The sequence below is a fragment of the Ostrinia nubilalis genome, chromosome 7, assembly GCF_963855985.1.
Source record: "Ostrinia nubilalis chromosome 7, ilOstNubi1.1, whole genome shotgun sequence".
Classification (NCBI taxonomy): Eukaryota; Metazoa; Arthropoda; class Insecta; order Lepidoptera; family Crambidae; genus Ostrinia; species Ostrinia nubilalis.
Window position 1 is genome coordinate 417,430 of NC_087094.1, and position 15,149 is coordinate 432,578.

General features: G+C 41.0%; 1 protein-coding gene across 1 annotated transcript in view; it reads right to left on the minus strand.

The window, feature by feature from the left end:
• The window catches only part of LOC135073035 (probable phospholipid-transporting ATPase IA), a 121,429-nt gene that overhangs the window by 29,567 nt on the left and 76,713 nt on the right, over nt 1–15,149 (minus strand). The window contains exons 4-11 of the mRNA XM_063967045.1: nt 14,032–14,215; nt 12,020–12,180; nt 10,338–10,535; nt 8,920–9,044; nt 7,054–7,200; nt 6,025–6,134; nt 4,432–4,605; nt 3,068–3,245 (exon numbers count right to left, since the gene is read on the minus strand). Coding sequence (XP_063823115.1) covers nt 3,068–3,245; nt 4,432–4,605; nt 6,025–6,134; nt 7,054–7,200; nt 8,920–9,044; nt 10,338–10,535; nt 12,020–12,180; nt 14,032–14,215 — 1,277 coding nt within the window. The remainder of the gene's footprint in view (nt 1–3,067; nt 3,246–4,431; nt 4,606–6,024; nt 6,135–7,053; nt 7,201–8,919; nt 9,045–10,337; nt 10,536–12,019; nt 12,181–14,031; nt 14,216–15,149) is intronic.

The following is a 15,149-nucleotide window of genomic DNA, read 5'->3' on the forward strand; positions in this document are numbered from 1 at the left end:
AATAATAATAAAAATAAATCTTTGGACAATTTCACACAGCGCCAGCTAGCCCCAAAGTAAGCAACTTAATGCTTGTGTTATATGTTAAATATATTATTCTAGAGTTTTTTTTTAATAATGTGACCTGAACGTATATTATTCAAAACATCCCTACAAAAATACATAATCATTGATCGATTGGCGACGATTCTGCTGTCGCGGGGCAGAGGCGGCGACCACAAGAGCCGGTGACGTATCCATCCGTGCAGCGACAACGTTGACCTCCCGAGCTCGAGGGAGACCAGGAAACACGCGCGTTTATGCTCAGAATGCCAACTTCTCAAAATGCCAACCGCTCGCAAAATGACAACTTCGCAGAATGCCAACTTCTCGAAATGCCAACTTCGCGAAATGCCAACTTCTCAAAATGCCAACTTCTCGAAATGCCAACTTCTCGAAATGACAACTTCTCATAATGACAACTTACAATTATAATGAATGCAAGAGCAGTGAATGCTACCACAAATAATAAAAATAATTAAAAAGTCCCTATATTTACAATATCTTTATTTTTTGTTACTATACAATCAATCAATACACTAGGGTCGTATCGCATCAATTTCTCATCTCAAATGTCGATTGAATGACATACACCTATACAGGGTGTTAGGTAAATGGGTTTATGAGCCGACACTAGCCCATGTTAACATGGTCATATAAATGGTATGATGAAGTCAGAAAATTGATATCTTCATTTTAATTATTTTATTTTTAATAAAATCGGATTTTATAAAATTTATTTAGTATGAAAATTAAAAAAATTAAAATGATGGTATCAAATTTCTGACTTCACCATACCATTTATATGCCCATGTTAACATGGGCTAGTGTCGGCTCATATACCCATTTTTTTTTTTTTTTTTTTTTTTTTTTTTAAAAAAGATTATTAGTAATTTGTTATTACACAAATTACTAATACTCCCGTTAGCCCCTCGTACTAAGCTAAATATGCTTGTGTCACGAGTGAGCTCACCACAATAGTCGAGCGGCGGCGGGGACCGAACCCGCGTTCCCCGGATCACGAGTCGGCCAGTCCGACCCCTTCACCGTTCGGCTATCGTGGCTTGATTTATTTACCTAACACCCTGTATAATTGTTACAATCATTGTCAAAATCGGATAAACAAAAACCAGATAAGATCACAGTACACTTTAATTTAAATCATAAATTAGTGTATGGCGAAAATAATGTTACGTAATGAGGGTAGTTTTAAAAAATTTACAAGTTATACTGGTCAAAACTACAGGGTGTTAGGTAAATGGGTATATGAGCCGACACTAGCCCATGTTAACATGGTCATATAAATGGTATGGTGAAGTCAGAAAATTGATATCTGCATTTTAATTATTTTAGTTTTCATACAAATCGGATTTTATAAAATTTATTTTGTATGAAAATTAAAAAAAATAAAATGATGATATCAAATTTCTGACTTCACCATACCATTTATATGACCATGTTAACATGGGCTAGTGTCGGCTCATATACCCATTTACCTAAAACCCTGTATATCGCCCTTGTAATGTGTTAATTTATCTAGTAAAATTATTGTTTTGCTGTTACAGACCGTACCTGGTTTTTGTTTATCTGATTTTGACAATGATTGTAACAATTATATAGGTGTATGTCATTCAATGAGATGAGAGATTGATGCGATACGACCCTAGTGTATTGATTGATTGTATAGTAACAAATAAAGATATTAAGATATTGTAAATATGTATATGGACTTTTTAATTGTTTTTATTATTTGTGGTAGCATTCACTGCTCCTGCATTCATTATAATTGTAAGTTGTCATTATGAGAAGTTGTCATTTCGAGAAGTTGGCATTTCGAGAAGTTGGCATTTTGAGAAGTTGGCATTTCGCGAAGTTGGCATTTCGAGAAGTTGGCATTCTGAGAAGTTGTCATTTTGCGAGCGGTTGGCATTTTGAGAAGTTGGCATTCTGAGCATAAACGAACACGCGCAGCGGAGCCCAGCTCAGTTCACTTTTTATTTCCTTGTAATATTTATGTGCTATTTCTGTTTTTTTTTCCGTATACTTTATTTGTTCTCTAAGTGATGTTCATCGTAATAAATATTTCTTTCTTTCTTTCTTTCTAATAAGAACGCTGCAATGGGTATTGATAACAACAAGGGTAAAGTTATGTAACATATAAAAATTATCCATTGTATTCGGTTGGTAATTTAGTCGCAATAGTAACTCGCCAGTAAATCAGGCCGTCGTCTTCCCAGGTATCAAGTTCGTGGGGAGACGAAGTTGCAAAGGACCTGCGCAAGCTCCCACGTCGATAACTAGTGAGAAGTGGCGCAGAAAAAACTAGAATGGAGATTCTTTTTGTCGGAGGCCAAGACGTTACTTAGAACCAGTTCTTACCGCGTCTTCTTCTTTTCGTGTCGACACCAAACCTATACAGTATCAGATCAAAATTCCGCTACAAGAGTGGCGTTGTCAGTAGCATTCATGAAATCTTCCTGCGTGCAGTTAGATTCCCTCTAAATGGTCGAGTGAAGCGATGGCTGGTTCACTCGTCATGTCTGTGAACAGGCGCTGCTTTCGGGGACTGGTCAATCCAAGTTACTCAAATTTATGTATGCGAGTCATTTCTACTAGTATCTTAATATATAAGTCTAGATATTAGCACGTCACTACCTTGTTTAATATACCACGCAATCTTGTATACCCATTCTTATAAGATACACCATACAAGAATGCATGGTAAATTCAGTGAACTGCTCCTGAATCGAATGTACCTACTACTACTATTTCTATTTATTTATATTAACCGGCAGACAGTGGTGACTGAATTTGTTGCGGCGCTTCTTCTCAGCACTTGCCAAATGTTGGTCTCGAAGCGCTGGTAGGGTAAAAAGATTATGAGACATGTAGAGGCTCCTTAAGAGCAAAATGACGATTTGTAAGAACTATTTATTAGTCTAAACAAATAAAGAAATTTTGACTTTTGACTTTTTTTGACTTTTGAGTTGTTTAGGCACGACATCGTGCTTCATCGACTGGATCTTACCCGGCGAGGCGGCGTGGTAGTTGATCTTCCCGTTGACCTTCTCGGGAATGACGGTGTGACAGATGGCGAGCATGGTGAGGAACTCGCGGATGACGGGCGCGGCGGCGCTGCGCATCAGGTTCTGGTAGAGAAGCGTGTCTTCCAGACGCTCGCTCTCACCGGGACGGTTGTAGATCATCTGGAACAGAAGGTTGATAGGACTATCAGTCAACTGATGTACTTATCATGAGCTGTCAAAATGAGAATCTACCTTAGATTTTGTATGGCAAAGACAAGTACGTCAATTTAACAGACTACATCCCCCTTATTACAAAAAGTTAGACTCAGTTTGAACCCTGGTTTAAATTGACGTTTAGTATGGAAATGTCATTTTAAACCAGAGTTCGTCCCGGGTTTAACTTTTTTGTAATAAGGCCCCATGAGTTTTAGTCAGTTTTATGAGGCACAATTAAGTCGTGAAGCCACGAGTGTGCGAATGCAACAGGCGATTGGCACTATAAAGTAGTTTGATGACTGAATGGTCTTTTGGAGACTGTTCAGTGCCCGAAGTAAGTATAGCTATAGCAAATATTATAGTATTTGACTTGCCCTTATCTCTTATACTACGATATAATATAAAAAGACTGCGACGAAATTATTAATGTTGCTTATGTATACTTATTAATTAATCTTATTTCTTAAGATAAAGTTTAAATAACATATTGTACAGACATTAGATTACACATTTTTGTTGCAAATTCTCTTCTATTACATCTGCATAAGATCTCAGTGTTTACCTTGATGTGCCTTTGTCTGTACGTTTCTGCAGCGAGAAGATAGTAGAACTAATCGCTTACTCGAAACTGACTACCGATGGGGCAGCCAGGTTCTGGAGTGGAGGTCACGTACCGGAGAGCGCAGGTGGACCGACGACCTCATAAAAGTAGCAGGAAGGCGCTGGATGCAGGCCGCCACCAAGCAGCCATTGTGGAAATCATTGGGGGAGGCCTATGTTTTTTTTATCCATAACGAGGAAGCTCTTGGCCTGTATCTCACCTGATGGTAAGTGACCATCAGGCCGAAGGTCGAAGCGAGGTCCACCAGGAATCCTCAACCACGGAGGGACTGGCTATCTTACTTCTAACTGCCGGAACACAACAATGCTGTTAATATTGTTGTTATGGCGACAGACTTAGGTAAGATGGTGGTAGCTAGCCAGGCGGACTTAGAACAAGCCCTACCACCAACCAAACCGAACAGAAAAATCTGCTCCCACTAGGAATCGAACCCGGGACCTCTGCGTCTGAAGCAGGTGGTCTTACCACTAGACCACAGAGGCGGTTAAAACTACGTCCTATGGCTGAAATGATGATGATGATGATTACCTCTGCGATGGAGCACTTGTGGAAGTCCATGACGTTGCAGGTGAGCGTGCCGGTCTTGTCGCTGAACACGTACTTGACCATGCCCAGCTCCTCGTTGAGGTTGGACGTGCGCGCCATAGCCGGTGTGTCTGTCGCCTCGTGATACATCTCGCTGTCCATCGCGATGAACTTCGCCTGGAAACAAACGATTTAATTTTTATTTAATAATTTGTGTAATATTTTTGACTTTTATATAATTTTATTGTAATCGATGTGGTGACTAATAGAGATGGGTTATACTAGATAAATTTGATACTAGGTGCACCTATTCCTAGTATTTATTAATACTCGATCCAAATACCTATTCCACCTAGTACGTAGTAATTTAGCATACTTGACGCGACTAGTGCGGACTAATCCACGTAACATGACTTTAAAATAAATTTTTTTTTAAAGATACAACCGTAGTATGAATAATGCAATTTGAAATTGGAGGACTGTCAATTTAAAAGTTGGCGTATTTAAAAGATATCAATTTCATAAAAATATTTACATATTTTTTCTTATTTAATACATGAATATGGTTTGACTACGTTTGTGTGCGTTTGCTTCGTCGCGCTCAAATTTGTTTGGTCAGACAGAGACGGAGTGAATCTCTACGTTCGCACATAAGCTTAGCGAGAAATACTAGGTGCGCGTAATATACGACTACGGATTACGCAATAATAACCTCTATTACTTTGATGATAGGGTCGGAAATCGTGTAATTTATAAAATACTAGGTGGATCAAGTATTTAAAAAATTGGAATAGGTGTCGCCTAGTACTGTAAAATACCTAGTGTGTGGATCTGTTCTAGTAAATACGTCTCATCTCTAGTGACTAAACATGTAAGCGCTTTGGGTTTTCTGTAAGCTTATTATGTTGCTCCGAAGGGACCCCGATCACATCCCTAAGCAGGCTCTGGATTGGAATCCCAAAGGAAAACGCAAACGTGGTCGACCCAGGCAAACTTGGCGGCGCACTGTAGCGGACGAGGCGAAGAAGATCGGCAAGACCTGGAGCGAGATCAAGCGAGAAGCTCAAGACCGAACGAGATGGAGGACTGTTGTGGACGCCCTCTGCCCCATCTAGGGGACATAGGACCATAAGTCAAGTAAGTCATTATATTGCTCATTAAATAAATAAATAAATGTCAAGTTACGAAACGCCAGACTTCTTCGCCAGAATTTTATCTTCAAGAAATGTACTAAATTGCCGGAGGAACCAGTGACTTTTTTTGTTAGAAAATGCATTAAAGTGACTTGTGGGAGAGTCCCCTCCCTATCAAATAGGCCGGGCCTATTACTCACTAAAAGGCCGGGCCTACTCACTGACGGTGTCCTCCAAAATCTATTGCTATGGAACTGCGAGTTATCGTCTGAGCTAGACAGCCTAGACATTCTGTTGTGGCTCTGCTTCAAACGCAATATCGGACTGCCCCACTTTTTATCCATAATAATGTAGACCTTCTGTTTTACCAGGATATTTAAGATAAAAATAAAATATAATGGATACATGAAAACTTGATAACAATTATTAATATTACTTGGAAGTAGAATTAAATATTACTTACTTGAAAAAATCTAACAATTTCAGCAGTAACTTGTAACGATATAGGTATAAGATTGTTGTACAATATCAAAAATGTCAAAAAGTTAAATCCGAAATGTGTATTCTGCGCCTCTGTAACAAAGAAACACATATTTTAAAATTATAAATTAGACAAAATAATGATTCCCGTCATAAATCCGATTCGTAAAATATGCCTTAACAATGTCAAATAATAAGGACGTCCACTAGCCACCGGCGGTCCACGGTGGCCAAGGACTTAGAGCGTGCCCAGACAATTATTTCGATAATCCAGGACAGACTGTTCTGGCACTTCGGGATCGACTACGTAAAAAAGTGTCATTAAATGTATGACGGATCGTACAGGGCCCCTAGCGGAAACTTTTAAGAACTAAAATCTATAAACGTTTGATGTAAACTCACACTAAGCCCGCAGAACGAGGAGAGCCGACCTCAAATAAATGGGAATAAGAGCTAGGGCAAAGAAGAAGAAATTTAAATTTCTATTAAGGTGGGCGCCCGCTTGGGTTATTAAGTAAAGTGAGCCTTAGCCCAAGCCTCTAGTGCAGTGGTTCTTAATCTTTAAGTCACGAGGGACCATTTTACCCTGTCTTGTCAGGGAACACTTTTTTTTCAAAATCCTATGAATGGGGTGGTCGATTTCTCGCCCACTGTTACGTTACGTCACTTGTTTATTACGATGTCTTCGTGGAGCACTTGGAATGCCTCCAGGGACCACCAGTGGTCCGCGGACCACCGGTTAAGAACCACTGCTCTAGTGCAGCGGTTCCCGAATGGTGGTCCGCGGAACCCTGGGGTTCCGTGGAAAGGCCGCAAGGGTTCCGTAAAAAATATTATCCCACGTTTCGTGACCGACGTTGTTCGCTCGCACCGACTTGTTTACGCACAAGGGAGGGGCAGGGCATGCGGGCGGAGTAGTACGGGGGTTCCGCTAGGAAAAGTATAATCAATTAGGGTTCCTTGGCAAAAAAAATTGGGAAACCCTGCTCTAGTGGGTAGATGGTGCGCTCACCCGTGAGGCCGATGTACCAGTCGCTGTGGCTGCGCACCCACAGCTCGTTGAAGGCGGCGCTGAGCAGCGACAACGCCAGCAGGATCATGAACAGCATCAGGATGTGCGTGTTGGTCTGCCGGTCGATCGACGAGCGCTTCAGCGGGGCTGCAAGCGATAATAGAGATTAGGCTTTTAAAAAGCTCTTCTTCTTCTTCTTTTTATTTATTTATTTATTTATTTATTAACACCAACAAGACATACACCATTTTAGACAATATTATACATGCTTATATAATAGGTTAAGTGCTATCTTAATTATAGGCGTTACACAAAAGAAATTGAATTAACGTAGCACAGAACATTAGTAAATTTTAAATTGAAATAAGTTAAATAACAATAAATTAGTAATTTTACAATAATTTTGCACAAAAAATACTTTTATGAAATTAAATTATGATCATACTATAGTGCGTTAAATATATAAATTAGAAAAGACAATCAAGGCAGCAAAATTAGTCCTTTACGGAATTTTGATATATTGCTTGAAAATATATCCACATTAATCAGTTCGCTTGATGAGTCACTGAGCGAACCCATGTTGTTTGTGACATGTTTGTGTACTTTATTATAATTAGTCACTAGCCTATTAAGTGGTGCCTGGAGTCCCTGACGCGAAGATGAATTTCTCTGAACGAAGGGCATGTAAGACTTTTTTGATGATGTTGGCAATACACGTCGAGGTCGACTTGATTTGTGCCATTTTCAAGTATATAAGTGATACGAGTTACAAAATGAGATAAGTAATGATATAATGAAGGATGATAGATGATACCCCTTCCCACCCTTTGAGTCTCAGTAAAGTTGTGGTGCTTTACTGAGACCTCCTATGGACAACTTGAGAGAACCAGAAGAATCACGATGCACTGTTTTGCTTCACTTGCCCACACCCATGCACGTTCACGAACACTCAATGGTTAATAATCCACCATTATTACACACTAGCCTTCCGCCCGCGGCTTCGCGCGCGTGGACTAGATTATTTACATATTTTACGGAACCCTATTTTTTTCCAAAATAAAATTTAGCCTATGTTACTCGTGGATAATGTAGCTTTCGAATGGTGAAAGAATTTTTAAAAACGGTCCAGTAGTTTTTGAGCCTATTCATTACAACCAAACAAACAAACAAAGTTTTCCTCTTTATAATATTAGTGTAGATTAATAGTCGCTCACACACGAATTTGAGGAAATAAAACAAAACCGCTAACATCACGCTTCAGATTCCCGCCAAGAAGTCCAAAAGCTCTTTAAAGACCTTCGCTAAAATGCACGTATGTGGCACCGGGCTGGCATGCTAAATGCGCGGCGGATGGCGGGTAGCGGGTGTATACCCGACCCGTGCGCCCGCGCAATTTCTTTTTTATTTGACAGGAGGCATACGAGCAGACTTAGCGGAGGCTCTTAGACGTCCCAGTTTAAACCAACACTGTTTCAAAACTACGGGCTGTTTATTTATTGCCATTATACTTTTAGAAAGCGTTTTTGCACGTCCCAGTTAAACTAACACTGCTTCAGGACCGCGTGCCGAGTGCCAAGTTCAAGAATATTTTTCAAACAGAGCACGGTGTCATAAGCAAGCGCGTTCCATCTCACATAAAATATCGGGACGTATGGTTGAGGTCAAATGCAAAGTCAAGACAAAAAGATTCACGACTTGTCGCTTGCCAGACGACTTCTCGGAATGCTGAGCTTACATTACACGTCACAAACATCGGTTTTTCTACAAGTTTCAGTCGAATCATCGTCACCATCATTTCAGCCATAGGACGTCCAGTGCTGAACATAGGCCTCCTCCAATGATTTCCATGTTGATCGATCGACATACCTTTAGTGGAGTTCTTCATGAGCTTAGTCTCGTGGCCCGTGTAGACCACCACACCGTACACCCACGAGGTATTCCGAAGCATCGCCCCACGAAGCAACATCTGGTCCAGACCCAGTGGTATCGTCCTAAAAACAATAAATAAATTATTTTTTTCTCATTCTACAACTAATTGGAAGAAAAGTCATGGTAGCTTATTATAGAGAAAAAAAAGAGACATTTTTTAGAATTTTTTTGTCTGAATTTGGGCAGTGTACGGGTTACCGCACATATGTTAATGTCAACGACATGCCTAATGGTCACTTGGAACACTTATATACGTCACGTACGTTCGTACTTCTGCTATTCTATCATTTTATAAATAATTGTGTTATGTGAAATAAATCAGTGTTATTACGACTATCATTGGGTTAGGTTTCGTACACTAAATATCCCATACAAATCGTCGGCACTCATCCTGTAACTGTAAGACGCTACAGGCAGTAATGTTTTTGTCTTATCATCATCATGAGGACAATCAGCTTCCACTGGAAGAGGAAGACCCTCTCTAATTTACCAAAAGCAAATGGAGGATTTGTCCTATACTCTTCACGCTGCCCAGACTCGTTAGGAAGGCCTGATATTCGCAAATCTCTGCCTCAGTCGCCTCTTGCGACACGGGAAGAGTGGGGATGGTTCTATTGTATTCTCCTGTAATCACATAGCTAAACTTGACATCTAGGAAAAACGGGCAGGGTAGTGTCTAAGTCGGAACCATTGCTCTTAGCTAGCTACCACTAATCCCGAGTTTCCTTCAGCATACCGTTGAACTCATAGAGGTGCCTATTAGGCGATTCGCACTGCACGGTGGCGTGGAATTGAGCTAGATGCCATGTGCTGTCCAGGTTTCAGGACCACAACTTAAGCTGCTCCAGCTACCATAGACCCCGGGTACTCACTTGGCGTTAGTTTCCTTCAGCATGCCATTGAACTCGTAGAGGTGCCTATTAGGCGATTCGCACTGCACGGTGGCGTGGAATTGAGCTAGATGCCATGTGCTGTCCAGGTTTCAGGACCACAACTTAAGCTGCTCCAGCTACCATAGACCCCGGGTACTCACTTGGCGTTAGTTTCCTTCAGCATGCCATTGAACTCGTAGAGGTGCCTATTAGGCGATTCGCACTGCACGGTGGCGTGGAATTGAGCTAGATGCCATGTGCTGTCCAGGTTTCAGGACCACAACTTAAGCTGCTCCAGCTACCATAGACCCCGGGTACTCACTTGGCGTTAGTTTCCTTCAGCATGCCATTGAACTCGTAGAGGTGCCTATTAGGCGATTCGCACTGCACGGTGGCGTGGAATTGAGCTAGATGCCATGTGCTGTCCAGGTTTCAGGACTACAACTTAAGCTGCTCCAGCTACCATAGACCCCGGGTACTCACTTGGCGTTAGTTTCCTTCAGCATGCCATTGAACTCGTAAAGGTGTCTGTTAGGCGATTCACACTGCACAGTAGCATGGAACTCGGCCAGTTGCCGCGTGCTGTCCAGTCGCGCCGTCTCCGGGTTGGCCTGGCGGATCTTCAGGTTGGTCTCCCCGTCCAGATTCGAGGTCTCGATGAACGATATGCCTTGTGGTTCGCTGCGAAGATATATTCAAGTCAGCGGGATACAGTTTAATGTTTTGAAGTGAGATGACAGCATGAAAGAGTGACACATAGACTCTAAACTAGGTAAATGGGGTTAAGGAGTATATTTTAAATGTTATTCATAGTTTAATATCGATAGAAACAGAATAGCGTAGTTTCTTTTGGCAATAAATTATTACTAAAATTATTTTCGTTGCCTCGCTTTGAAGGAAGCTTGCAGGATAGATAGACTTTATTGTACACGGCGCAAAATAGACATACAACGAAACGGCACACAAATAAAAAACGAATCGGTACAATTTAGGCGGTCTTATCGCTAGGAAGCGATAATTCAAAAATGCGGAAATACAGTATGAGTAAACCAGCGGATGCGAATGAATACTAATTAAGACCATGTACTCGTATCTCGGCTTATACTTTTACCTAAAATTTAATAAATATTTCATTAGCGTTCAGTTACTTTAATCGACATTCTTGTGTTTACATACGTACGCTACTGTAAAAAAATGCATTTCAGAAAATACAATGCAAATCAATGTCAATATCACTTTTTGTGGCTAGGAATGACGTAGGTAACGCAAACAGATGTCATTTCAATTGTTTTCTGCCATGACACAAATAACAGAATTATCAGGTACTTGTCATATTTAGAGGTTTGTCATATAAATAAATTAACTTGTTTTGAACTAAAATAGATACTTTATCATACGCTAATACCTGCTGCATTACCTCATTATTTAACTGAGTCATTGTGTGGGCTGCAGTGCTAAAGATACTGCTTGCAACTTATTTTTGTTTATTACAAAATACATTTTAAAATGTTTTAATTTGCGGCGAATATACAAAAGACATTCCGTGGCAGGGCAGCGAATCGTCTCGTTAATAGTAGAGCCCCTATAGAATTCAGCAAGAACAGATAACAATTTATGTTGGAAGAGGAAAAATGTGTGCAGTCACACTGTAGATATTATGATAAAATATACGACGAATAATGAAGGGAAATTCCAAATGAAGCATGTGGGAAAGACATTACCGTGTATTTTAATTAAAACTTAAATTGAATTTAAAGAATTGCGGTGGTCGTAGATGGAGGTTTGGTGATGAAATAATGAAAGGAAAGATAAGTATAAGTATTGGGGTAGAAAAGTTCTCGAGTGGCGACCACGAGTTGGACAAAACTTTGTGTGGGCCTTCCACTAGGTAGACCGACGATTTGATGAAGGTCGCGGTAAGTATAGGGATACGGATCAACGCAGAACTGGTCGTTGGGGGAGGCCTTTATCCAGCAGTGGACGTCATTTGACTGACACTAACGAAACATATAACAAGGAGACTGACAATAGTGACTGAGTTTCTTGCGCTGCTTCTTCTCAGCACTGGCCCATTTATTGTTCCGAAGCAGTAGTAGAGTTAATACTGGGACGTGTAAAAGTGCTTTTTAAAAGCCTATATAAAAAAATAAATGAGTTTTATCTACCTTGAGGCCAGCAGCACGAGGTCGGCGGGGAAGAACTGGTTGTTGACGACCTTGCAGATGTCGCCGACCAGCAGCTTCTCCCAGCGCAGCGACAGCCAGCGGCCGTCGCGCAGCACCTCCACCTTCCGCCGGTTTGTCTCATCGTCTGCTCTGTGACGTTTCTGGAAACAATACAATTTACTATTTACCTTTGATCATTTACCTACGGTCTCCTATGTAATACTGTGGGCGACGTACTACGTCAGCGACAAACGTTCCTATCGCCGCCATACGCCTATGTCAACGTCTTAAAGAGACCACAACAGTACATTTCTATAATAAACACTATGACGGTGTTTATATGAGATCCCAGCCTTAGTCTCCACTGCAGGAAGATGCTGGTCGACCCTCTCTAATTTACCAGAATGTTAGATTTGATTTACATTCTTTTTGCTCCTGCGTACAAGGTACCCACTGAAAACCAGTGTCTTGGCACTTGGCAGTAAAATGTCAACTGTCAAGATGATACTGAGTGGGCGACCTCTTTGGCAACATTTTTTTTCCCTCTTTTCTCTCCATTGTTTTTGTACTTTTTTTATGAACAGTTGTCAAATAAACATTTTTTCTTTCTTTCTATTTGGCACCACGCTTATAATACTATTTAGTCAAGAGTTAAATTAGGAAAACATCGACTGCCTCAGGTGGGATTTGACCTTTCGCTTACCGGCTGACTATTGAAAAAATGGTAGGTACACCAGTAGAAATCTTAGAGTATATTTTAAGCTGTAAAGCAGCTTAAATCCTAACGAGCAATAAACTCTGTCCGCAAGGTTATGAGAAAAATCGAATTTTTCAGACGTTAAAAAATATTTTATGGTTTTCTTATAAACTGAAGATTGATGTTGGATGTCGTCCCACACGAGAAAATATTTAAAATAACTCTGAAATTCTGCACACTAAAGCTTCTGAAGTTTTCTGATATTTTTAGCAAAGCTGAATCCAATGCGATTCCTAACCTTGACACGATGCGAACCTCTTGCAGCGTAACTAATTAAAGTAGCATGAATCATCCTGTTAAGGATGCAATTAGTGAATATTTATACCAAATAATGTGTACATCTCATGACAATATGACGCAACTTCAAATGCCCTTAGCGAATCTAGTCATTACAATTTCAACTATTTAATTCTAGCATTAAATTAATAAATACATTGAGTTTTTACGCCGTGTATCTATTTCATCAGAGAGGACGTTGTTAATACCGTACTCCAGTAATAATATTAATTGGCTTAATTTAATTAGAGGCTGATTAGAACAAAAATACGCTCTCGCGTCTATCGTGTAACATACCGATTATACAACATACGTTTTTATTGGGTTGAAAATTTAAAATGCTGAAAGAAGCAATGGATTAGGAATTATTCTCAACTTTATGGCACTAAAGTGCCGAGCAAACAACTTCAGCCTCGTTTCTCGTTTCAAGGTCATAGGAAATACCCTACCAGCATACAAATCTAGAACATGATTATTTACTTAAAAAAACAAGGTGGTGCTAAGTAACAGCGCATAAGCGCGTCGTAACAGATCATTCACGTGCCTTTAGAAGCACATGAGGGTTTCGCAGTAGCAACTTCTTCGGATGTAAGAAACAGAGTACCGTTGGTACTGCTTTAGCCAGTTCTTTACTTACAAAGTCCTCCACGATCTCCTTGACGGCGCTGACGCTGAGGATGAGTATGAGCGGCGTGAGCGTGGTCGGCGTCTGCTGCAGCAGCGCGATGAGCAGGAAGAAGCAGTTGGAGTAGCGCCGGAACTGCTCGAGCAGGAACAGACGAGCAGCGCTACTTACAAAGTCCTCCACGATCTCCTTGACGGCGCTGACGCTGAGGATGAGTATGAGCGGCGTGAGCGTGGTCCACCGGCCCGTGGGCGACACGTCGGGGATCTGCTGCAGCAGCGCGATGAGCAGGAAGAAGCAGTTGGAGTAGCGCCGGAACTGCTCGAGCAGGAACAGACGAGCAGCGCTACTTACAAAGTCCTCCACGATCTCCTTGACGGCGCTGACGCTGAGGATGAGTATGAGCGGCGTGAGCGTGGTCCAGCGGCCCGTGGGCGACACGTCGGGGATCTGCTGCAGCAGCGCGATGAGCAGGAAGAAGCAGTTGGAGTAGCGCCGGAACTGCTCGAACAGGAACAGCGGGATGAACGACGGGACGCTGCGGGAGAAACACGTTTCAATCCCTTTCTAAAACGTTTTAACGGTTGCATGACGAGGACAGTCATGCCAGAAGTCAAACGTTTGAGAGACATTCTGATCATGTAATTTTATATTTAAAGATTATTTCTTTCTTTCTTACATTTTTTTGTTTAATAAGCCAATACGTATACTTTACAAAACTCAAATTAATATTCTCTTTACCTTCCTCTTACAGTCAACTTATGGGAAAAACAAATTGATTTTTTACACTTCTCCCTTAAAACTAACTTTGTACATGTTGTTTATCCAAACTAATAATAGAATTTGCTTTTAAAACTATTAGTACACAATGGAGCACATGTTAACAGGTCACAGATAATATTATAATAATGTTTACAAACAAAACGGGCCATGGTTTCCCTTGGAGATAGTTCACATCTGGAATGGCACGGTGCCAGGCGACTTTGTAGTTTCATAAAGTGACTAGAGCAGATTCATATTATACAAAGTTTTACAACGATCACAACCGATAAAATCTTACATAATCAACGAAAGTTACCATTTTAATTTGCAGTGTAAAGTTTTGTTAAGTTTTGCAGTCAGATTGGCAACATCACACTTTAGCATTGGTTACTCTAAGACAGTTTTGTTGGTTAATATTACCGCAGTAGTATCATAACACAAGAAAAAAAATATCGTGCACATAGAAAGTTCTGCAGATCTTAGCAAGACTGACTAGCTTTCGGGAACACGTGGCACCGTAGAAAACCCTTTCCCTTATGTTTACAAACACCCCCATAGAGCCAGCCGGGACGCCGGGCGCAGACGCATGCGTGGCGCGCTGCCAGTCCACTCATCGTGATGTATGGATATGGGAATGCGCCCAGTGTAAACAATGACACGAATTTTGACACGCACAGCTATTGTGCCCGATATAGCTCCCAATTGAATAC